The sequence below is a fragment of the Nyctibius grandis genome, chromosome 14 (genome assembly GCF_013368605.1).
Source record: "Nyctibius grandis isolate bNycGra1 chromosome 14, bNycGra1.pri, whole genome shotgun sequence".
NCBI classification, from domain to species: domain Eukaryota; kingdom Metazoa; phylum Chordata; class Aves; order Nyctibiiformes; family Nyctibiidae; genus Nyctibius; species Nyctibius grandis.
The window spans coordinates 8,346,043-8,370,391 of record NC_090671.1 but is presented as its reverse complement, the minus strand read 5'-3'; the positions used below and the strand labels follow the sequence as shown (position 1 = coordinate 8,370,391).

Sequence of the window (24,349 nt, the reverse complement as noted above, 5' to 3'; positions counted from 1 at the left end):
TTGATTTATACACACAGCATTAACTTCCTACAAGCGGCAGACTTCTCATGCTCTCTTCAAGAATTTTCTTGTTTACCAAGAACAGTTCCCTAAAACTGCCCTGTGCTGACGCCAAAAGGTACTAGCCTGGGCTGCCTGATTTTCTTTTCCGGAGGAGATCAATGCTATAAAACAAGGAAGGCAGTATTTTATTCAGTTGGATACAGAGTTTTTGCTAGTACAGAGTGATTTATTTTATTTTATTTTATTTTATTTGAAGGTGGGTTATTCTGAGTGAAACTTTAAGCCTTGTTTATCAGAGGGAGGCAATCTGTTCTCATAAACAAACGAAGGAGCAGAATATATCCTGGTGTTATGCTATCAGGACATGCAGTCATCTGTTGGACCTTGCAGCAGGCTAAATCGAATAGCAGTGTCACGAGTAGCTCTGGTATTTTTGAGTTTAAAAAGGGATTGGAGTATGCTTTGAATTCCAGTGAGAAACTACAAACATGTAGCAGTAGTTGATATTTATTTTGCTTTTATTTTGCAAGAATGTTGCGATTTGAAGCGTTAACTTTCAGTAAGGAGTGCAAATGTTAGTGTTTGCTGTTGTTGCTTTTTAAACTAAACACTGCTAAGATGTTTAATGGTGATATGTTGACAAAAGTGGCAATGAAGAGGGCTGCGTTCTTCAGTGAGCCAGTCTGTGCTGTACGGTCTTTTGGAAAGCACAGATGTGTATGTCTTTCTGCCTTAAATCTTTTCTTTCTTTTTTTTTCCCCGTGACTCCCAGCACCCTTGTGTTGAGTGACCCATAATAGCTAGGGATTGTGGTGTCTGGATATATTTGAATATGAAGCAGTCTTTTTCAAGCCATTACAGAAGATTCAGTCAAGTAAAATTATTTTTATAATCGGAATAGGAAATGTAAGCTGGTTAATTTTAATGACTTTTAATTAATTTACAAGATCTGAAGTCAGGCAGGTACAAGAATGTGTTGCTTCTCGCTTAAGAGCGTGTTTGAGCAAAGATTGGCGTTCTGCACCAGAAATGGAAATTTTAGGGTTTCTTGCAGTCTTTTATCCTCCTGAATAAAGCTGGAAATTCTGAACTAGGTAAAGAAACATATGGTTTTACCAGAAATTATTTCCTAGACTGATCAATTACTAGGAGATGTAATGAGAAATACACTCCTTAGGGAGAGGAAGGAGGGATTGCCATTACATAATAACCCTTGGGAGAATTTCTGTATCGCATAATAAGGTTGGTGATGGAGCATTTGGGGAAAAATGCCTATGGATAGGAATTTGTTCTTCAGATTTCCATAAGCAAAACAGATTACTGAAAAATAGGCTTGTTAAAAGTAGTACTGATATGTTAGTAGGTGGGTGCTTTGCCTCTATACACACTTCTTTTGTTCTCATAACTACTATGTAAGAGATTAGGTAAACGTAAGATTAAAACATACACAAAATGAGAGCTGCTAGTGAATAATTTCCTTACTTATTTAACGCCAAGGGTAAACCATTAAGGGCTTATGTTCCGTTCTAGGCTTCATTAAATTATTTTGTTTATCTATTGAAAATAGGTCCTAAGGAAAAGAAAATCTCTAGCCTTAATGGTGTAAACACAAGTGACCTTGTCCTCATGCTGGTGAAAATGAAATAATAGAAATGCGTGTATGTGATGTTGTGGATTCAAAACAACTTGGTAGCTGGATACGTGTTTTCAGAGTCATCGTAACATCCTAAGGATCACCTAGGAGCTGACTTAGGTGGAGAAGAAAGCGCTTGTTAAAAATTACTTAAATGCAGCCTTACATTTTTAGTAGCAGTTGCCTTAATGGAAAATAATTCATTTCCCCACACTTGCCCCTCAGCATTTTTCGCACTCAGAGGCCGGAGCAAGCGGCGAGCCTGGGCTGACCGAGCTGGGCGCAGCGCCTGGCCGGGAGCAGCTGAACCAACCGAGGGAGAAGGTGAGCAGTGAACACCCCTGTCGCTGCGGGGGGATTGCCTAGTTTGAGTTGCTCATGGACAATCGGAGTGCTGGTGACTCTGGTAGTTGTTCACATGGCTTGCCCAGCTTTTGTCTCTCGGGTCACAGACGTGTCCCAGCGCTGCGGGCTCCTCCCGGCACCGCCCGTACGCGGGTTCCCGCAGCCGCGCAGTGACCCCCGACGGCGGCCCTGCGGACGGAGGCAGGTTCGCACAGCCATGGGGGGTTTGGGGAAGGTAAAGGTGAGCGGCTGCTCTGGAGCCCAGGCCCCCATTTCGGCGTTTCGTCGGTAACGTTTGGCAGTATTTTGTGTGCCACCGTGTGGCAGCCGCCCCGCGCTGCAGCTGCTGAGGTGCGGCTGCGGTTCGTAGGACAGTCCCGATTGCAGCGTCGTCTTGGTGGTTTTAGTTTTGTGTCTCGATTTAGTGTGGGTTATCTGTTCTGTCACCTAATGTTGACTCAGTTGTGAGATCCTGGTCATTGGAAATGCAAACCGGAGTGGTGGCAGCTCACTGCTGACCAGTGTGTTGCTTCCAAACTTTGTGGCAGGGCTTGGCTTTCCAAAAAGGGGGGAAATGGTGCTGGATTTAAGCACTGAGGGTTTGCATGAAGGAATTAGTGACATCTCTGCACCCTGTAGAAAAGATTGGCATCAGGGGAAACTGAAAATATAGGCAACTGATACTGGTGGAGGGACTTGATTGCAGATGGTGACGCTGGGGTGGTCATCATCCTCGCTGCCCTGTCCCATCATGCTGCCAGAGTTGTACAGTAGTGACCCCCACATTAACATCCTCCAGGCATGGCTTAGTGTGAGAGCCTCTCTCAAGGTAGCTCATGTCATTTTAAACGTTAAGAATGACAACCTGTGATCACTGGTTTGTGTAAACTTAAACTAGGATGGTGCCGCTGACATGGATGTAGAAAAATAGGTTCTCCAAAACATCTGTTCGTACCTTATATGGCTGCATTGAAAGGGTTAAGGATAAATAAAATGCATCTTCTTTAATACTGTACAAATAAACCTTACTTTATGGTGGGTGGTAGGAGAAGAGTTAAGAGTTTACATGAAGACAGCATTTCAGGGTGACTGTGTTGTTACGAAAGATATTTCTAGCTTGCTCACAAATTGAGATTTTTAAAAAAATATATTTTTAATTTTGAAAGCACTCAGCCTAGCTTATGTTCTTGTGGAAAAAATGTTAAACTGCCATGGAAGGTAGCTACAAGATTTTTAATACTGAGTTAAAGCAAGCTGGGTACGTTGTTTGGCATAATGTTTCTGTGGGGGGTAAAAAACATCTGTACATGGATGCTGTTTCTGCAGTAACTGCTGTACCAAAGGAGAATCAGGGACATAATGGGTATAAATCCTGAGGGTTTTTTCCGTGGAATAATCAACAATAAAAAGCATTTAGGCTATTAAGACACCTGCAAGTAGATCCTTACTCCAAAGCTGTAGGTTATAAAGTTGTAGTATAGCCTGCCTTCAGAATGGTTGGAAATCCTTCATAAATATCTCTTCACCACATACCTTCTGTCTCCCTGAATGATTGGCGCTCTAGCAAAGCCTTCCATAGAGGGTGTACTGTAATCCTTTTATGTTACTTCTTCAGTGCAGATTACGCAGCAAGAAATAATTAGGAGATTAATTTTCACCTGTCACTGCCAATAATAGATAACCTTGATACAGTGACAGGGCTAGGAATTTGGGGAGCAGAAAAGCGTTTAACCCTGTAGTGATTGCTGCAGGGACCAGGCAGAAAATGGTTGCCAGAACATGACCTCCCTGCTCGCTGTCACGAACAGGGAGAGACGTGTTAGTCTTTCAGCTTCCTTGTCTCCCGCAAACGCTTTGCCTTTATCTGCGAACGTGCGCTGCAAAATTTGCTCTGTGCCGCACCGGTGCCATACGCGCCTCGTGCTAATCAGCCCGGAGCAGACATCAGAGACCTTTGTAGCCTAGTCTTTTAATTCAGATGCAGTTCTGTTGCTTTTCATGACTTCAATTCCCAATCTGACTGGTGTTCCTAGTCTGCTAGGGAAAGGAGCAAACTAATGAAGATGGCTTCATTAGGCAGAGTGCAATTTAGCCCTTGCTTCTGTCTAACAAATGCAGCTGAAAAAACATCCCAGAAGTAACTGTGCTTTTGGTTTTCGGAGAAAGCAGAGCTGAGGTGTTTCTGCTCCCTTTCAAAATTAATTACTAGCTCACATCAGGTGAGCTTAAAAATGTAGCTTAAGCTCTGAGACAGTGAAGGTAAATGGGAAGAAAAAAAATCAACACCCTTCCCCCTCTGCTTCTTTTTTATTTTTTTTCTTTTGTGCTGAAGTTTAAATCTACAATCTGTTGAAAATGTAATGGGAAACCAGCCTACAGAAAATGCCATTATTCATATCATCCTGAGCTCATTTATTTTATCTGCAGTAGTAATGATAAGACAGGCTGCTTGGCAATGCTGATAAGCTGAGAAATATCTTAGAGCTATTTGTAAAAGTTAAAGCAGATCTTGGTACTGAGAGATAGGGAAACTGATGAGCCTTTGGGCAATCTGCAGAGCTGAAAGCTAATAAAGATTTTAATAGGAAGGCCTCATTAGGATTAGGGAGAAGATCTGTTATCTGGGATTTACACAACACAAACGGTGGGGCAACTTTAATTTTTGCTTCTTTGTTCATTAAATACTATTGCTGAATGTGAAGCCTTTTAACTCTGAGCTGGATATTTTCGTACGTTCAAGGAGCCACCACCAGCTGTTGGTTGAGCAAAGAAGGAAGGGCAGTTTGTGTGGGAATGTGTTTGCCATTCATGAGAAATGCCAGCGAGCCATCGTATTCAGGGACTGGTCACTTTTTGGAGGTGCAGAAATAGTTGTTCGCAGGTGCCTGGGTGGGAGGGTTCTCAGTAGTGTCTTTTTTTTTCTGTGGTGAATAATATTTCTAATCTTTTGGCCCTGAAGAGTATCTTTAGAAAGAGTTTAACACATTTCTGTTGTGCTGGTTCTCTTGATGGTGAGAGTGAAATGCTATCACTGGATAGCTTGTCCGCCCAGTTCAGCCTTATGGGCTGCTAACTCCCTGTCCCACAGTGGTGGCTTTTTTATTAGTTGTGATCCCCGCGTGGATAAAACTATTCTAGTAGAGGAGCTGTCTCCAGTGCCACTGGAGTTGGTACGGTAGGAGTATGTGCCATGGGTGACCTGATCAAATGGTTTGGTAGTTACACAACAGGACTGATTTTAGTACCATGTGCATTCTTGTACGTGTGATGTACAAAACATTCACTTTTTGAGGACCTTTAGTGTGTGCAAACACTGTCACATGGGCTCAGCTGCTTTATTCCTCATACTTAGCATGGTGTGTAAGGTGCATGTAAGCTGCTGAAAGAGCATTAGTTTATCCAGGGTTTACAGATGTATTTAATATTTTTTCTCAAGGACCATCCAGACTTTTTTTTGTGGTTGAACTGAATTGTAAAGCAGGAGGAGAAGCCATGCTGGAACATTCTTTGGTTTGCTTTTGAGGTCCAAGCCGTGTTGTAACCTGATTCTGCTAACGTACAGTTTAAACCATTTTTACACACAGCCAATGAGATCTAGTTGAACCTGTAATGCAGATGAAGGGTTTTGTTAGGTGATAAATGCCAGCTGTGTGACCACACCTGTGGTTGGGAGCTGTCTGGTTTCTTCCCTGTGCGGAGCACACACGAGTACAAGAGCCTCAGCTTCTCCCCCATTTTCATGGCACAGACCAGCTCCTCTGCTGCTACTGGATCAAATAACCCTGGTGGTAACTGCAGTAACATTGCTTCCATGGAAGAGTAATATTTGGAAAGCACGTTCTTGTATTTTCAGTTGTCTTTAATACAATGTAGCAGCCAAAAACCAAAAGGGAGCGCAGCACCACAAGCCACAGAGAAGTCTATTCCAGAACATAGTTTGGGATCTGCTCGTTTGAACCAGTGGTTTCATAGGGCCTACAGTGGACAGTGTAATGATAGATGTAACTCCAAGTATTCCATCTTCCCTGTGCTTAAGGAATTTATTCAGAGCAGCTGCAGCTGTAATCCCCTCCCCTGTGCCCTCACCAGCGTGGAGACAGATGGGCAGGGCTGGGAGGAAAGCACCCTGTACCTGCTGCCCGGGACAAAAATAAAGTTCTCATAGCAGGTTGGTGTCAGCTTATTGCAGCTTGTTCCTAACAAGTCACAGTTTATGTCAGCGAACCAGCCTGGCCTCCTAAAGAACTAGCACTATTTGCACGTAACTTGTTGCTCCAGCAAGGCTGCCATTTGAGAAGTTTCTAATATTTATGTTTGATATGAATGAAACTTTTTGTTTTGTCTGTAGACCGCAACGGAACTGGAGCTGACTCGTATCAGGAGTGCCTTGATAACAAGCAAGGTATGAGATCAAGTCTCTCCAACATGGGCACTTGGGACTGATTTAGCTTGATTTCTTGCAGCTGAATTGGTTGCTGTCTCTGTCTCTCTCACTCCCTCTGTCTCCCTTTTTTTTTTCCTTTTTCTTTTTTTTCCCCCCACTGTCTTCAAGCCAATTCACTGTTAACAGTTCCATGTCAGCTAACCTGTGAGCTCAGGGTCTCATTACACATTGGTGATAAGGCTTCTTGTTTCTAGCACCCCGAACCCTCTGTTGTTAAGGGAGAAAGTGGGAAGGTTGTAAAACAAAAGTAGCATGTGCACTTGCTTGCAGCTGTCTTCTTCCTTGAGGTTTAGTTGCACAACCAAGCAGAAGAATATTGAAGATGAGTTAAGGGAAGGCACGTGTTAGGTTGGGTTACCTTAATGCCAGACATCCTGTGATAATTTGCGTGCTGACGTGCTGATTCAGGCTTGTCCAGCCTGCTGTGTTCTCCCATGGCAAAGTTGGTAAGAGCTGGAAAAGTCTGTTGTGACTTACAAGGGAGTGATGATGGTGAAGGAGGAACCTGTTATGCTTTTACTGTAAACGTAGGAAGAAGAGTCACATCAGTAGAAATGAAAATTGTAAAAGTATCTCAGAAACAGGACCCAAAGGCAAGGTTATTGATTTTGTGTTTAGAAAAAGAGTTGGTGTATTATATTCTCTTCAGATGTCCTCTCTGAGAACGACAATCACAAGTGCTACTCTGTCACCATAGCCATGTAGTGAGTGTTGAACCTTCTGGTAATCAGGGAGAACAAGTACCCTTCAGTCCAGAATTTCATTCATTATGAGCTACAGCAAAGAGAGAAGAGGAAGTGCTTATCCTGCCAGGTTACAGGCATCGGTTAGATGTCAGCTTTTTACCCTGCCGTTGACCCAGATCTGTGACAGTAGCTAAAATGATCATTTGCTGAAATTCTGGCCCATAATTTTCTAAAGTAGTACCAAGAAACACAAAAAAACCTGTCCCAATTTTGGTGCTTGGTTTGGTTTAATTTTCCACTGGTGTCTTCACTTTAAGTATTCATCAATCAGTGTTATATGTGCTTCAAGTCAAAGCTGCCGTGAAGTGCATTCCTCCTGCTGTTGTCGGGTTTGGGGTGGGGTTATTTTGGGGGTTTGGGGTTTTTTTGCTTGTTTTGTTTCCCTCCTCCCCCCCGAAAAAAATTGTATTGTGTTGTCTCTCTGGTGACCTTTACGCTCATCTTTTTTCACTATTTTTCTCTACTGATTGTAGTAAATACCTAATCATTGCTAAGCTTTCATTTCAGAAGTTACAACTGGAAGACTAATGTGGAAGAACTGTGATCAATAATGGCTTTTTTATTAGATTAAGTTTAAAAGTCTTCCAGACCAATGTAATTCAGGATGCTCCTTTGATAGATAGCTTGTTCTTTGGGAGAGCAGTTTTTTCCAGTAATATTTTTCTATTTGGCTGTGGGGTTTTGTTCCATTTGACATTTTGTAGAAAGCAACCGAGTTTCAGGTTTTTAAAAAAAATGGAGTATTCTCATTTTTGGAAACCAGTTGCAGACCCTTTGATGTGCCAGTTACCCTGGTTTATCTGACAGGCAGTATTAAATGGCTTTACATCCATCACTTTCATTTGTCTGTCAGTACTGTAGATTTTTCTTGTAGTGTGGTTTTTGGTGGGTTTCTTTGACTTCACTGTTAACATGTGAACAAGCTGTATCATTATAAGCGCTTTCGATCCAGTATGAATTGGATCTGGTTTGGGTAATTTCCCATGTCCATGCTATATCACATTTAAAGCAACAACCTTTAAGAATGCAGAGGTTTAAAGGTAAAAGTATACACAGTGACTTGTAGTCAGTCCCTTACTGTCCAATCCACATTACCTTTTGTGAGCGTGCAGTAGAGTTGAATCCACCATTTGCAACAATTTACAGAATATAAAATGTATAGCTGACAATGGACCCGTAATTCTGGTTGCTTTCTGTTATGTTCAAAACAAAACCACCGATGGGTGAAAGTAGCAGTGGCTCTTTAAAAGTATTAAATCTTCAAGCCATGTGAAATGCAATTGCCATGGCTTCTTTTTATAACAGCATGCTTGTCTCCTAGAAATTATGCTATAATGAGGTTTGGTTTGTATATTTTACCCCTTCCCTCATTAAAGTGCTTTCTCTTGGAAGAAGCGCTTTGTGTCTTGAAATACTGCACAGTTGAAATGAAGGCAGGTTTATAAGGATTTAATGTACTTGGGAGCCAAGGTTTTGCAGCTTTATGGCAAAGATGTTTTAACAAAGGGCTTTATGGTAAGGGTGTGCTGTATTTTAGTCAGGCAGTTGCTCAAGGGAAGATTTTCAGTGTGAGCACGTCACAACAGCAAGGAGAAATTCAGAGGGAAACAGGCCTCTGAGATCCAGTCGCCATCTTGGCTGATACTAAGTCTTAATTGTTTGCAATTTCAAGCCCTGAATTTTTTTTTACCTCCTGGCTCAAGGAAGACAAAGTCTTGCACCATGTCACGCAACAACACGAGCAGGTAATTTAGGTTTCTCATTTTAGTGCTCAAAAGCAGGGTGCAGGAGAGCGTGCCCGGGACAGCCACAGGTGGGATTATTCACACCTTCTCAGGACAGAGCTTGTTTTTTCGGCCTTTTATCTCCAGTATTCATTATTAAAATCATACCCTAAAAGCGAGACTGAGTGTTTGGGGTTTGGAAGTGAAGAGGGCAGCAGTTCAGAGCCATTGCCCATCCACTGCGGCAGAAGACGTGTCCTGGATCTGCCTGTTTCTCTGGGATACAGTTAATTCCCCATGGTTTCCTGAGAGCCAGGGGGTTCTGCCATGGAAAACAGGTATAAAATTGCAACCAGACACAGTTGTTGCTGGAGCTTCTCAATAGGAACTTGCTGTTATTATAAATACAACGATTCTGTTTTAAAGGTTAGGCAATGAAAAGCACTGCCTTGGTAGCAGCCAGGAGACATAACCTCACGTCCTTGAAACAGTGTGTAGAGAGATGGTCTTGGAAATTGATTCAGAGTATTTCACGTTGTCATCTGTAGTGCCTTCTCTTATCCATAGAAAATTGTGGTTTACTTTGCTTCAGCGGTCTTCTCTCCATCCCCATGCCCTCAGGTGGGCTGGTAAGGGCTGTTTCACCCTGCTGGGCTCTAGCTCTCCAAGCAGAGCTACAGGTTCCTGCTAGAGGAACCCAAAACCTTTCACTTTTCCAACTTTCTCTTTCTTACAGAGTATCATGGCTCTGTGTTATTTCCTCACAGATGAATTAGTTGTTATTTTTCCAAGATGAATGTGGTTTCATCTTTCTGGCGGCACTATTGGCTTCCTAGGACTCTTTATATTTCTTTTCTGGTGTTTTACATCACCTCCTAAATTCAGTACTGCTTATTGCATTTTGCTATCTCACCTCTAAAGGGAGGATGAATGTAATTTGGAGCAACGTTTGGGAACAAGGACAGAGGGTAGTTAATCTTGACAGGGATCAAAATTTGTCTGCAGTGAGGGCAATAGCAGTGCCTCTGTCCTGAGGTTATGGAGGACTGAGTGCTCCTACCCCGGGTTTGTGCTGTGAGTGGACCTCAGGAGGGTTACTAAGCAGTCATTACAGGGATAGGATGTCTGTAGGATCAAGCTGGATTTTGAAATAGTGGCCATAACTGAAGACTTTTCATCCTGTTATCAGTCCCCTGGGCCATGCAGTCCCAGTGTCTGTCATCTCATATTAGTCTTGATGCAACCAATGACCTTGTTTGTGTGAGCGCATTAAGCACAACATTAATGTCTAATTTGACTACTTTGAGTTCAGGCAGGCTGTGATCAATCACGTGAGCTCTCTTGACGGTGAATATGGCTGAATGGTATAAAGAGAACAGATAAAATGAATGCTTGGGCCAAAACTCTAGGAAATTGGAAAAGTACTTGTGAGCCTGTGTAGCTGAGGTAGCTGTTGATAGAAATGGGCTCTTCACTGGAAAGCAAAGGCTGCAAAAGCAAGAAATTTGTGATCTTGGTAGAGGTCTGTTCAGCCTTCTTCCTGCCTGTTAAATACTGGCATGGTAAATGGGACCACAAAGATACAGAGGCACCTTTTAAAAGATGTTATTGGGAGAAGTTCTAACCTATTCCAGTTTTTTGATCCCTTCTGAACCCAAGCAAGATTAGTTTCAGGATGGCAAGGATGAATTATGAGGCAGATAAATAAAAATGGCAGACTGGCATGGCTGGATTGAAAAGTGCGGTCAGAACAGTTGTGTCACTGAAGATGTTATTTCCATTAAATGTTTTGAGATTTAATATTGATTTCAGTGAAATTACCCTTGAAAACAGATTTTCTTCGAACCTTTATTTTTATATATTTGTTTTGGAACTACTTTAGGATATGGAAAAATGAAACTTTTGCTTCAGAAAGTTTTTATGTTTGAAATTGGCTTTTTTCACTGTATCAACAGTTTTAAAAATATTATTTATTATTTGTATTCCAGTCATACCTATGCACTCTAGTTACGGGCTAAACATCATTTTGCTAACCACAACGTAGACTGAGTTGGGGGGAAGATCAGTTCCTGCCTGAAAACGCTTTGGTTTTGTATTTCTGACTGGGGCTGCATTGATTGCCAGTACCTATTTTAAAAAAAGAAAAAAAACTTCTCATTTTACAATATGTTGGCTGCCTTTTTGTTTAAAGAATTATAAATGCATCAGCAGATTTTCCACAAAAACACATATGCTTTCTTCCTGATGAGAATGATGACGCACTGAGAATCCTTGCAAGAGGCCTTGAATCTCCTTCAAGTAGAGGATAGTGCTGAGGTTGAAATTGAAATTTTAAATAACTCTCTTCATTAAAAAAGATGCTGGTGGGGCCTTGTTAGCAGAAGAATTGCCATTTTCTGACTAATTTTTTTTGCCAGCATGGGAACAAAGAAGGAAAGGAGGAGGCAGAATAAAAGCCTGTGTGAGTGTACGTACAGAGGCTGCAGCTCTCTAAACTGGTAATGGTATCTGGAAGGAGTCCAGGCTGTTGTAAATATGAACTTTTGTCAATATTCCCCAAGCTTCTTTGGACTCTAGGGTGGGCTTTATTAGCTGAAGGTCACACCATTGTGCTGTCTCTCTCTCCTGAGACCTCTGATACCTTCCTGAAAGGACAGCCCATTATCCCTGGGCTTAGAAGCCAGCTTTCTCTTCGGTGGCGCTGAAGCTGATAAGCTTAAGAGGCATATTTCATCCCCCCACTGCTGCTTTCAGGAGACAAACAGTGTTTATCGTTCCTGATTAATTCCAGTTGAACAAAAAAATAAAATAGGAGGCATGTGTGCGTGCACGCGTGCGCACACGCACAGAGACACAGGGTTGACGGTTTTTTAGGCTGATCTTCTTGCGTAACGTCAACTCATCACGCTGGCCGCAGCGAGCAGCGTCTGGTGATGCCTCTTTGTTTTTCCTAGGTGGTGTGTCCAAAGATTGATTTAGTAACGTGAGAGGATCCTGGGCTGCAGTCAGTGTAAAGAGAAAGGGGTGGAAAGGGGGACGGGATAGCAGCAGCCTGAGCATCGAAGTTGGAATTGATTTGTGGCAATTAAGCATTAAGGTCTGCAAGAGCAGGACCACCCGCTGGGAGAGCAGCTTTCCATCACCTGTGAAAGATGAATGGCCCGAGGAAAGAGAAGGGCAGGGATTTCGTACTCAGCTACCTGAAAAGAATCATAAAAGCACTGTATCTCGCTTTTGTATCTTGCAGCCCTGTTCATCACAGCTAAATCCCTTTGCTGGGAATTGTACGCAAGAGAGTTGGAAGATAGAAATGCTAGTTGCTTCTACCGCTTTGGTTTCTCCATTTCTCTCTTTGGATCTGGCTTGAAATTTGTCAGGAGGTGTCTTGCTGATTTTCTTGTTACTACTATTTCAGTAGAAATGTCTTCCATACGGCTCCCAGTTTCTTAGGGTTACTTTTTTCCTCATACTGAGATTCAGAAGATAGAATGAATAACATGTGCAATGAATAATGTATTGTCCCTCTTAACACTCCTGCAGCTCTGTAAAATGCCCAGGCAGCTGGGGCAGCCAGGGCAGGAGACCTGTGCTCTCTGCTCCTCTCTGGCACGGCCTTGCTGTGCAAGGCACCTCACCTACCTGTGCCTGAGCTTTTCGAGTGGAAAATGAGAATGTTGGCACCGTTTGTTTGGATGACCATGTAGCTGCAGCCCAATTTAGGCCTTTTGCAAAAGGCTCTGTATTTCCTTCAGTTCTGTTGTGTTGTACTTGCCAAGGTTGAGGAGTGAAAGAAGAGAGCGCACATGGCTGAAAGGAGCCTGGTGATATCTGGACCACGGGAGATTATATTTCGCTCTGTAAAACTCTAAATTTTTCAGCCTTTTTGAAAAAAAAGTAAAAATATTCAAGAGCTGTGGTGTGTGAACTGCTTTCTCTCACTTTGCTTTTTGTTCATATTGAACAAATGGGCCCCGGCAGCAGGTAAGGGGCTTCACCGCTCTGCCCCTGCCTCTGCTGCAGGGCTGCTGCTCGTGCAGAGGTGCGTCAAACGCTGCACTGGACAAAAGCACATCGGCCACTTAATGTATGTTGCATCAAACCTTTGTTTCACTTGCCACGTGGGCCATGTTTAAACCAGATTCTTGGTACTCAGGTTACAGCTAACTTCATTTCCTTTGCCAGAACGGACAGAGATGGAACAATATTAAAAATAATTTTACAAAACTATGTTTACATGTCCACTCTTGCCAGTGAGGAATATGTTTAAAGATGGTTTTTGCTATTATGGCTCCAGCGCTAGTGTAAACAGGGTCTAATGGGAAAGGCTGTAAAATAACAGGGCTATTGGTCATCTTTGGGGGAAAAAGAATTTCCATAACGCATTTCAAACTGGAATAGAGCTGAAGCTTCAGCTGACCAAACGCAACTAGCATTTCCATTTTAAAATTTATATAGTAGCATGAAATGGGACTGCTGGGCCTCTAATATTTTTTTCAAAGGTAAACTGCACAAGCCTTTGTGAATTGGGGGCACTTATTTACTTTTGTGTACTGGGTTAAACTTGTCATTCTTCACATAAAAAAGAATAGTTAAGTTTTAGATGAGAACCTCCTTAAATATACCACGGACTCCTTTTTAAGGGCAAAGCAGATTTGAGGGAGAAAATTACTTTGAAAGCTTAGTGAAAGGTTCTGAAGCTACATATATGGCTTTCTCCAGATCGATTAATATGGTGGAAAGATTTTTATTAGTCCAGTGGTGCACCATAGACTGCAGTAGGATATGTACTTGCTCGGACCCTGAGTTTGGTGATAAGTGAAATGTTAATATGTACTTGGCACAGCCAGCTCTTAATTTCCCTTAAAATGGAGGGGGCAGAAATAACCTCATTGGACAAGATGCCTTTGGGCTCCTGCCCACCGTCAGGTATGTCCTAGACAAGATTTATTTACTCGGTGCAGACAGATTATTTCCCTTTCCCTCCCTGAATCTGGTTTGCGGTAGCTGTTAGCAAAAGAGCTTTCTGCCTCCTGTATCGCAGGAAGCATTGTAGCTCTTGTTGAAATGTGAAGCTCCTTTCTTTTATTAAAATTAAGAACCACTTTCTCACATGGCAAAGTGATAATAAAGACTGAAATTGGATCTATAACTTCATGAAAAGAAAGAGAATTTTTTTTAAGACAAATCAAGCATGGTAATACCTCCATTGTTCTCTCGCTGTGTTCTTTGTATTGCTTAACTCCCTGCGAACAAAGAACCCATAACTGGAATTGTAAAAATAATCCAGGCATTTAAGTCAAAACTCAAAAGGCCCTTGGGAATCTTATGCAAAGGTGTGCCCTTGAAATGGTGGTTTATGAATTGTCTGAACAGGTTTGAACGTCCTGGCCCTGAGGAAATCTATGGGAATTTTGCCGCTGACTGCGGTGGGGTCAGGATTTCACACTTGGTGCTTTGTACGTACTGCCGGGCATTGAGCAGAGCTGTCTTTCAGTCTTTGAGAAAGTCTGACTTCCTCCTCACAAGCAGGCAGGAGATTTTCTAGTTGGTTGCACTTGTGAATTCTAGTTAAGGGAGTTGCTTTTGGTTCCCCCGCCCCCCATCTTTGTCACTTACTTAAACAAACATGCAAACTGGAAGCATGCCCTTGCTCGAGCTTCGGCAGCAACTGCCGCCTCAAGATCTCGTTACTGATCTAGAACTTTAACTGGTTGGGAAAGTGGTTGCAGGCTAAGGTTCAACCCTGCTTAAATGAAACCATTTGGGCAGAGAGATGGGAAATTTTATTCCAAGTTGCCATTCAGGTGTTTGAACCCAGCTAGTTTGAAGTATGAATGTTCATTCTCTGAGCTTGAACACGGATCAGTACAGAGGTTGCATTGTAAATTGAAGCAATGAGTACTTCTTCACCAGTTTATTGCAAAATAATGTGTTTTTAAAAGTACAGGTCTATCCAGGGTCAAAGTCACTGGGAAAGGAAGGTACTTAAATGAACAGTGAGGGAATTAGTCCAAAATTTGCTTGCAGGTTCAGCTAGCCAAGGCCCATTGAAACCCACTTGAACATAGAAGTTAGCCCTGTTTGAGCAGGAGGTTGAGCCAGATGATCTCTCGAAGTCCCACCACTTAAGTGACTCTCTGGTTCACTGGTTAGATGTCTCGTCCCTGCCAGGGTGTTTGAGCAAACTACTGGATTGCCTGACCCAGATCATTGTAAACATGAACATCATCTTCCTCTGTCATGTCACAGGCCAAGGAGAGGAGAGTCACCAGAGTTGTAGCAAATTCCCCTTTGTCCTCAGTCTTCCAAATTCATGGTGTGGTGACCAATTACATCATCTGTTGTTTAAGAACTGCTATTGATGGAGTAAGCTCTGTATATAATGAAAAACAAAGACCAAAGAAATCATAATCCCAAAAAACATGATCCAGGGCTCCAAGAAAATTGGAACACTTAAGTTACCTAATCGTAGTTCTCCATCAAGAGAAAAAGTTTAGGAAAAATTATTAGAAAAAACCTTCTAAGCTTTCAGCAACAATATCCCACAGGCTGTTGTCAATCCAAAGAAATCCCACAAAGCTTAACAAACTGATTTCTAGTGAACCTGTTTGTAATTAATACTAGTAGAACTTATATTAAAAAAAGTGGGCTGTGTGCCCCTTGTGTTACTGTCAGTAGTTGGAAGGGGGAGTTGGAAAGCTATGTTCTGTGTACAACACAAAAGTTTATTTAGGCTTCTGTGCCACTGAGGTGATCGCAGAAATGTTGCAGTGGCTGAAGGACTGGCTTTAACTTTTCCGTGTGTAGCTGTAATGGAATGTGCAAAAACTTAGAAATTCCTTGAAGGTGCTTGGGGAGACCCAACCATGGGGTCAGCGGGAGCGTGCATTGAAAGCTGCTCTAGAGAGGGATGTTTCTCAGAACAGTTTGGAAAAAGTACAATCACAACTCAGTATGGACAATTAGAAAATGTTAGAAGTAAATGATTAATTTTTCCCAACTTTTTCTTGCCCAAACACAGCTAACAGACACTTCAAGAAAAAAAAAAAAAAAAGACACTTGGTTGTTCCGCGCTGTAGCTGTGTCTTGAGGGCTTTCCTTAATGAACTGTCTCCTTCTGTCCAGTATGGAAAGAAAAACAAAAGAGTTAGAGACCTTCCTTAGTCCCATGTGATTTTAATCTGATTCGTTCATTCCTAATCATCTTGAAGGATTGTAAAAACAAAACCTTGTTAAATCTTGGGTTCTTATTTCTTCTCTTTGTCTCCCAGACATCATTTGTTCTTTTATCATGTTGCATTTCTTTTATCATGTTGCATTTCTTTACCCATGAATCAGCTGCCTTTTTATTTTTTTTTCTATATAACAAAAGTGGGGTGTGAAGGGAGGGGGGTGACAGGAGTGCTACTTTCTTTGATTCGTTCAACACACAAGTGTTCCTTGGCCTTTCATACCGAGGAGTGGATGCAGCTCTTGAACAAATTGGACCTACTTGTTTGCTGGCCTAGGCCATCTTGTTATCCAGCCAGCTGTGTTTTGATCTTGGATGGCCGTTTGAAGATTAAATTGAGACATCTTTTGTTACTATTAAGTGCAGTAATTAAATCAGCTCAGTGTTATTTAAGTGTGGAAAATGTCGCTTCGCTGGCCCATGGGTGCCTGAAGTTGCCATTAGACAGCTGTGTTGCTTCCAGTACTAATGATGAAGAGGTAGGAGAAAAGAGCCAAGTGCTCTCTAAATGATTTTCAACTCTTTCCGAGTTATGCCGGATCCCCTCCCCACCTTTTTGCGTGACGTTTCTCCTTCATCTTTTCTCAGTTCACGAAGAAGAAGATTTTTGAGAGAGAACTCAAGCTTTTGCGGGTGGAGAGCTGGAAGCGAGTCTGTCCTGCGCAGAGGGGTGGTGTGGAATGGCATGGGTGAAATGTGTGGTGGGACAGCTGAGTTCCCCAGGTCGGCAGCTGCTACTCCATCACTGAGTTTGCAAGTTGTGGGCTCTGTGAACAACAAAGGAGGCTGAGCAAGCAGGATGGATGCAATAAATGAGCAAAGTTGGCTGCTTTCCCCCCTCCCTTCCTCCATAGAGCGGAGTCTGCCAGTCAAGTCAAGCACAGCGAGTGCATTTGAACCCATGAGGGTCATTGCAATACAATTTGCTGGTGAAGACTGGCCTGACTGTGAAGTGGTGGCACCTGGGAGATGTGAACTCTGGCTTAGGCCAGGGCTGGTATCATTCAGAGGTCACCTGGGGCTTAACAGGGTGAGAGTCAGTTGCCCTTACCCGGCACCCTTTGCCTTCTGCTTGCCGAGCAGATTGCTGTGAGAGAAGTGGCTGGAGGTGATGATTGGCAGCAGGGAGCGGGGCAGAGAGACACTGGAAGAGAAAGCGAGATCCTCAGAGGGAGAAACAGTTCTTCAGAGGTTGCATATGTTTTAATGCCGGGTTAAGCTGCGCAGCAGTATTAGCTCATTGCTACTGGCAGCACTGATCACTTGAGCGTTGCCTTGCTCTTCCCCATCGTGCCCTTTAGAAACCCCATCTTACCTCCTGTGCGCAGCTGAACATACAGCTGCTGCTCTTGCGGTTCCCACAGTGAAATTCAGCAACTCTCACTTCTTGGTAGGGGAGCAGCAGACGGGATTCACCCATAGCCCATTTTGGCTACCGTGCTGCCCGCCGAGGCAGAGCCGCATGCTCCCTCCGCAGGCCCACGCTCCAGCCTTGCTTCTGAGACGGCTTGTTAGTCCGTCCTCCCAGATGCATCCGACTCTCCAGCTTCCATCTCCAGTAATTGCCCAGCAACATCTATTTGCATTGCTTTGTACGCTTCTGTTTTATAGAGGGGGAAGTGTATTTGCACTTCGCAAGTGTTTTTGAGCTGTGGCAAGGGCAGAAGTATGGCAGATGGGTGGGGATGAGAGAATCAGGAGCATGATGAATCTGTTTTTCTTACCTTGTTTAAAATTGCCTGTTAAAATTCAGCAGCCGCACCTCCGATCAGCCTAATGGTGTCTGCCATGTTGCGAATACACAGTCATTAGTTGGTCCAATTCATGCATGCTGAGGTGGGAGGGTGATGTGAATGCAAAGGAGATGGAGAGAATAGGAGTTGGGGGGGCAGAGGAAGGAGGGGGAGAAGCTTGGTAATACAGTGACAATGAAACATACGGTAGTCACACTGGAAAACTTTCTCCTTCATTAGCAGGGATCTGTTGAGTTTCTGCTCACATTAGGGTAATTAACACAAGTACAGATTGTTGAACATCTGTGCAGTTTAACTATATGGCCGGTTCCCAGGCTTTAAACAGGGCTGTGAGGAGCCAAATGCAAAGCAGTATGAAAAGCCCACACACTATTCATTTTACTGAAATTAGCATTTCTGGATGAAAGCTGATGTTGCACGTCAGCTATAAATTTTCTCTGGTCTGTTGCCAGGTTGGCTAATGATCTGAGGTTAGTGTTTGTTAATAATTTTTTAAAATTTGTTACTATTCTGGAGGGGAAGTTTCTATCTTGCTCTTCGTTTCTTAAAAGGCAAAACAAAAAGCAAGCAAAACAAAGCATATGGGTGTATTATATCTAATGTGCTTCTAATCTTTTTTTTCCAATGGAAACCCAGGAAGGAATTGCTGGTTCAGCCTCCATCAGGGGCTGTTGGCTTCATGGAACCACCAAGGCTTTTTAATGTTTCTGACCAAACTGCGGTTTTAATTTTCTAGCCTTGTAAATGCCTGGGAGGCTCCACTTGCAATGTGTTGTAGATATGAGCTGTGTAAATAAAATGCAGATTTTTGTCTGCAGGATGGTGGTTACACAGGTATTACTTCTCCGCACATCAGCATCCCATACCTCTGTGGGTGTACGTAGGGTTACCGTATGTATGGAGAGCCTTCGGTGCTGATTATCCCAGAGGACTCTTGTTTTGCTGTGGCATCTTGAAGTTTCCTCCTTGCTTGTTTTTACTTTGCCAGCTGAGATCATCTGGGCCACAAGACTTGACAGACTCTTGAGCGTAGTGGCTAGCAGCAGCAAGTTCTCCACAGAGGGCCTTCACGCCACAGTTACCTCTTAAGCCTTTGTCCATCAGAGCCAATGCTTGTTGGCCTTCAGGCTATGTAGCAAGACCACTTAATACTTCAGGTTTTTTCATTCTTTTTCCCTGTGTGGATAGGGACAGGCCAGTTTTTCCTTTAATGGATGATTTGTGAAGCCTTCTTCACATGGGTTTCCTGACACTGATGATTCATGGTCATGTTTTTGATAGCAAATTTTAAGCATCTTTGCGCCTAGGAATTTTCACTGGAGGTTCAGACCAATGGTTTTAACACATGTCCATCCACAATTTCCCGTGCTTGATGTGATTCCCCTTGTGACTTTTTTCTAACCTTCTTTTGGTGTTTTGCAGTGTTCCCAGTTGTGTATTGACTTGGGTGTTCTGGCTGTGCCTATACTTGAGCCTATGAGCAATATGACTGCCTACCTGAATACACAAACACACCTGGTTTTGTATACAATTGAATTAAACACATTTGTACCATGCTAGAAACTTTTTGTGAAAGTGGCTGTGCATTTGAACCGAAGTGTGAAGGGTGTGCCAGGAACCATAAAACCTTGTAATTCAAAAATGTGGTGCAAAGAGATCCTGTATCGTGAAGACACTGGCATTTTTTTATTAGTCATGTTATCTCTTTCAGATACAGGTTTTAACGTGTGCTGAAATACAAATTAAAAAAAAAAAAAAGAGAAAAGAAAAAAAAAGAAAAAAAACAACTGACCAGATTTTTTCCACAAGTGGAATTGCTGTATGGCAGATAGCCCTTATAGCTGGGACAATAATTAGTGTACCATGTGTGTCAGGGAATTTTATTTTAATGGAGAAGACATGCATGTGTGAAGATAAAAAGTCTACCAATGTGCATAAAAATAAGAATCCTCATTAGCACTATTTTCTCCCTGCTGTTTCCACTAAGCAAAAAAATTTTGTTCGTGGTGGGTTTTTTTAATGTAATCCCTGTGGGCTAATGTGAACAGAGCTGACCTTTGAAACCCTACTTAAATTTTAGAACGTTTGTATTTTTTTTTGTTTAATTGGGAAAGGAAGGGACTTGGTGGCTTGGAGGAAATGTAATTCTTGACAAGAGTGTAGTGATTTGGTCCTTTAGTTCACCTTCAGCTCCTGCTCTGTGATGGCTTACGCCCCAGCTCAGAATTTATCTTGGCATCACTTGAAGTTGTTGGTGAAGTTGTTGCCGTTGCACCCACCAGCTCCTCCACAATCCATTGACAAACATCAGAGCTTGCAGAGCTTCATATTCTTTGTGACCAAAAAACCTTCTGGGACCAAAATGCAGGTTTCAAATTCAGTCTTGCAGATGTCTGGGCTTCAGGAGCACCGCCACCCACATGGCTGTAAGACGGCCCCCTAAATGCTGTGCTCAATGTTTTGTCATTGCAGGATCGCTTTGTAGGGTGAAGGTGTCCCCACAAGACAGACTTGATGAATCATATAAAACTGTGCAAGTTTAGTTTAAATACATGATTTATTTTTGAAGCACTGATTTAGTTAATCTGGTCCAAAGGGAAAATTGGACTGGCCTACTTTTGTAGCAGCTTTGCAAATCATTATTTGTGTGTGTGCACATGGTTGCACACCAGCTCAGTTAGGAAAAGAAAAATTGTTTGAGTGCAATGTTTATCTACATTTGATTTCTTACCCTCTTCATAAAGGATGTCAGGAGGTGGCACATTATATGGTAACAACGAGGAACACGTACAGCTCGGAGAGCATCTCTTACAACAAGATGACAGAGGGCATCTGCCCTTTCAGGGAAGGGTATGCAGTGAATGGAGCATTGAGATTTCCTCTGCAGTAGTCTTGCCCAAAGGGTCCTGACCCTTTGGTTAAGAAATACTTGTTTAAGCCTAAATTGAAAAAAAAAAACCATTATTTTAAAAGAAAGTAAGGCATTTTACCTGGTTATATACAATCATATCCTAAACCAATGAGTTAGCCCCATGTAGACGAGACTGAGGACAGACCAAAAGAGTGAAAGAAGGAGGAAGAATTGTTGGAAGAGACAGAATTTCAGGGGGATGAGAGAGGGAGTTTCTTAGGGACACTTTCCTCTTCGTGAGCATGGGTTATAATATTCCAGAAGCTGTAAAACTGAAGAATGCAATGTATGGTTGGGGTAGAGGGGTTTGACATTTTATGTTAAGAAGATTGCTCCGGTGGTTTAGGTATTTAATGTATGTAAATGCAAGTATCAAAATATTCTCATGCGTTGTTTGTTGTTCTCTGTGCTGATGGCAAGAGGGTGGAAGAGGGCCCTGCATACAGGTTTTTTTGAGACAAGTTAGCACTGCCTAGTGCAGGAAAGCGCAACATGAGATTGTTTAAATTAATCAGAGTGTTACTGTGTTAAACAGTTTGTTTTTTTCCTGGACTTGATGATAGTCAGTGTTATTTTGAGTATTGGCAGAATTCTGTCACTTAAAGTTGATGAGGATGTTCAGTCTTACCAAGGTTAACATCTCTGCTCCCTAGATTTGTACCTTATGTATCTCTGCTTGGATTTTATTTGGTCTCATTCTAGGAAAACCCAGGTGTATACAAGAGGGTCATGCTCAGGAAGAAAAAATAGTATTCCTATTAAAACAAACAGACAAACCTGGATTATTTTCACTAAGTACTAGGCAGAAGCCAAAGTCACCTATTTGGGTATGTGGAACTGACCATGAAATTAAAGGGCTGCTATATCTGCAGATACACTGCCAAAATGAAACAAAATTGTCCTTTATTAATACCCCTGCTCCGCCTCAGCCCTTGAGGAAAATACTTCTTGAGAGTATTTTCCACACACTGGACTTAAAATGCGTATTCTGTTCCTGAAGAGCAGAAAATGGCAATGCATCCAGAGAAGTGGTTTCAGAATTTTGTAAGGCAGCAAAACTGCAGCTGGTGAAAAAGAGCTGTTGGCCTTCAGTTACATGGCTGTATCTGAGACCGCAAATGCTAATTTCACTTGAAGTGAGTCTACTTGTAATGATTTTTCTAGCAGATTTTTCTAGCATGTACACTGTGTATCCCTCTCTGGCTGGGAGGCTGGAGGGCATGCAGTGAGAAACTTGAGGACATCATTTTGAAGGACTCCCAAAGTTTCCTTGGAGGTTTCATTTCATTCATCGCTAAGGTACCTTTTGCAAAGCAGCAAGTTCTCTTGTTCTGCTACATGGTCACTTTGAATGGGTAGGTACATTTATTTAAATACCTAAAACAAGCTGAGCGAACTTGAGGCTGTTGCATTAACTAGGCTGCATATCCTCATCCACCTCTCAGACCTTTGTCAGACCCCAAACTGAGTGAGTGGATCTCGCTAGCCTTGCAGTTGCGTGGTTGGAGCTATCTTCATTGTGTACATGGGAACACTGAGGCAGATTTGAAATTACTTGCCCCAGGCCACTTAATGCTGACAATAGACCACACAATCCCTCAGCCTCTTTCTATGCCAAAACCATTCTCTTGTGTCTGCGTATGGAAAAAACAGAGTAGAGCGAGTAGAGAGTGGTATTTGTTGTGATAACAATGTGTGTTCGGTCCCAGAAGGCCATCGGACAGTGATGGATACATTGCTGTGAAATTAAAATCGCCGAGAGATGCACAGAAGGAAAGGCTAAGATGGTCGTTGCCGTGCACCTAAGTGGACACAGGAGCACGCAGGCGGCGAGATGCAGCCAGCAGCGTTAGCAGGGTCCGTCAGCCCCTGCGCCAGGCAGCCCATTTGCATTCTTCTGTCAGGGAGTTGGAAGCTGCCGCGGAGCAGTTTATACTCCAGCCTGGTCTGGCCTTGAATTATGCATGACCAATTTATCATGCCCCCAGCTGAAAAACTAATTGTGTCCCTGGGATATATTTACTAGAAATTGTAGTTTGCTGTGCTGGGGTCCCCAGAGTGTCCGGCAGAGCAAATGACTGGGAAGTCGGAGCGTGTTCAGAACAGGACTCTTGGCTCCGATGGAGCCACTGTGCCGTTGATAGATTTTTCACTTCGATTGCCTTTCTGAGGGTTTTCCCCCTCCTTCCTGTTTTTCTTACACTGCATTACACTTAATCAGGCTGCAGGAGTCCTTCCAGTAGTCTCCACTATTAAAAAGCACACTGATGTGCCTGAAAAAAAGGCAATTTATTCAAGAAATGCCAACCAGGTTCAGGGCAAGGCGGCTGGTTTCTTCTGTGTGTGGTTTTTCTTTTTTTTTATAAGCACAGTGTGGCTTCACGTAATGTCTCCAATTACCGTGAACGTCCCCTCCCTCTTCAGGTCTAGAGTGATGAGATTCCCTAATTACTGTCATTTGAATGAGAGGTTGGGGAGGAAAGGATTTCTTTTTCTCATACAGAACCCGTGGGGTGGGCTTAAGCTTGCAAATGGTATTACCACTGGGTCTGGCAAAGGAGCATGGGATGCCCCAAACTGAATTTCTCAGCGATGAAATGCCAGCTGTCAAAGCTGTATCTGGCTGTAAACCCCTCTCATAAGGTAGAGCTGAGCCATAAAGATCATAGGTGGGGGTGAGGTTTGAAAGGGAAGGAGGTAAATCACTGATAAATTAATCACCAAGTTCTGTCTGTCCTCCCCCACTTGTCACGGGAGGAGGATGTCAAGGAGTTAATCACAATGAAGGAGTCAACAGTAACATGACTTCAGAGGCAGAAGAGCTCTCTGGGTTCTTGTGCTCCCTTTTTATTATCCTCCTTGGCCGATCTCATACAGCTCCGCGTAACGCGGTTTGCGGCGAGGAGCCCGCATCTCTGCGGACACGGGAGCCGGGCCGGCTGCTGTCTGCACGGCTTCGCTGCTGGCAGCGCAGGAGGATGAATCGGGGGGCCTGCTGTTCCCAGAGCCTGGGGACTGCAGGCTGGGACTGCGGAGAGGGCGATCGCTCCTCTGCTGTGATGGGCAGGAGCCTTTCTTACGCCGTGCTGAGACAGGCTGTATGCTGAATAGCCGGGCTGTGCTCTCCCACTGCTTTGATGGGATTCAGCGCATGTCCTCTTGAGGGGAGAGCTGTAGGAAGTTAATTGGGCTGGAAGAAAGGTGCTGGCAGAGGTGCTTTCTTAAGTAAATTCAAGATGTATGAAGTAGTTTGTGGAAACTGTTTGCAGCAAGTGTGTGCATGGGAAGTTGAAAGAAGTGAAGGTGGGTTTATTTTGTGTTGTTTCTGAACATCACAGATCTGGATCAGCTTTTAAACATTCAGAAGCTCTCTACAGCTTCCTTCCTTCTAGTTCCCCAAATTTGTATTCATCATCAGTTCCCTAAAAAGATCCGGTGAAAAGAATTTGTTCAGGTGCTGCAGAAAAAAGTAGAGCAGATCTGCTGTGTGATGAAATCATGCTCCTTTTTGCTGAAATATGTGATACAACCAGCATAAACATAGATCTGAAGCTTGTA

The 24,349-nt window shown here is 43.0% G+C and overlaps 1 protein-coding gene across 16 annotated transcripts in view; it reads left to right on the top strand.

Moving 5' to 3' along the window:
- FBRSL1 (fibrosin like 1) overlaps positions 1-24,349 on the top strand; it is a 546,044-nt gene that overhangs the window by 440,512 nt on the left and 81,183 nt on the right. For 10 of the 16 annotated variants that reach the window (XM_068412713.1, XM_068412724.1, XM_068412719.1 and 7 more), the window contains one exon: positions 6,330-6,383. The exons of the other annotated variants lie outside the window; for them this stretch is intronic. In XM_068412713.1, the coding sequence (XP_068268814.1) occupies positions 6,330-6,383 (54 nt within the window). The remainder of the gene's footprint in view (positions 1-6,329; positions 6,384-24,349) is intronic. 16 annotated transcript variants of the gene reach the window in all.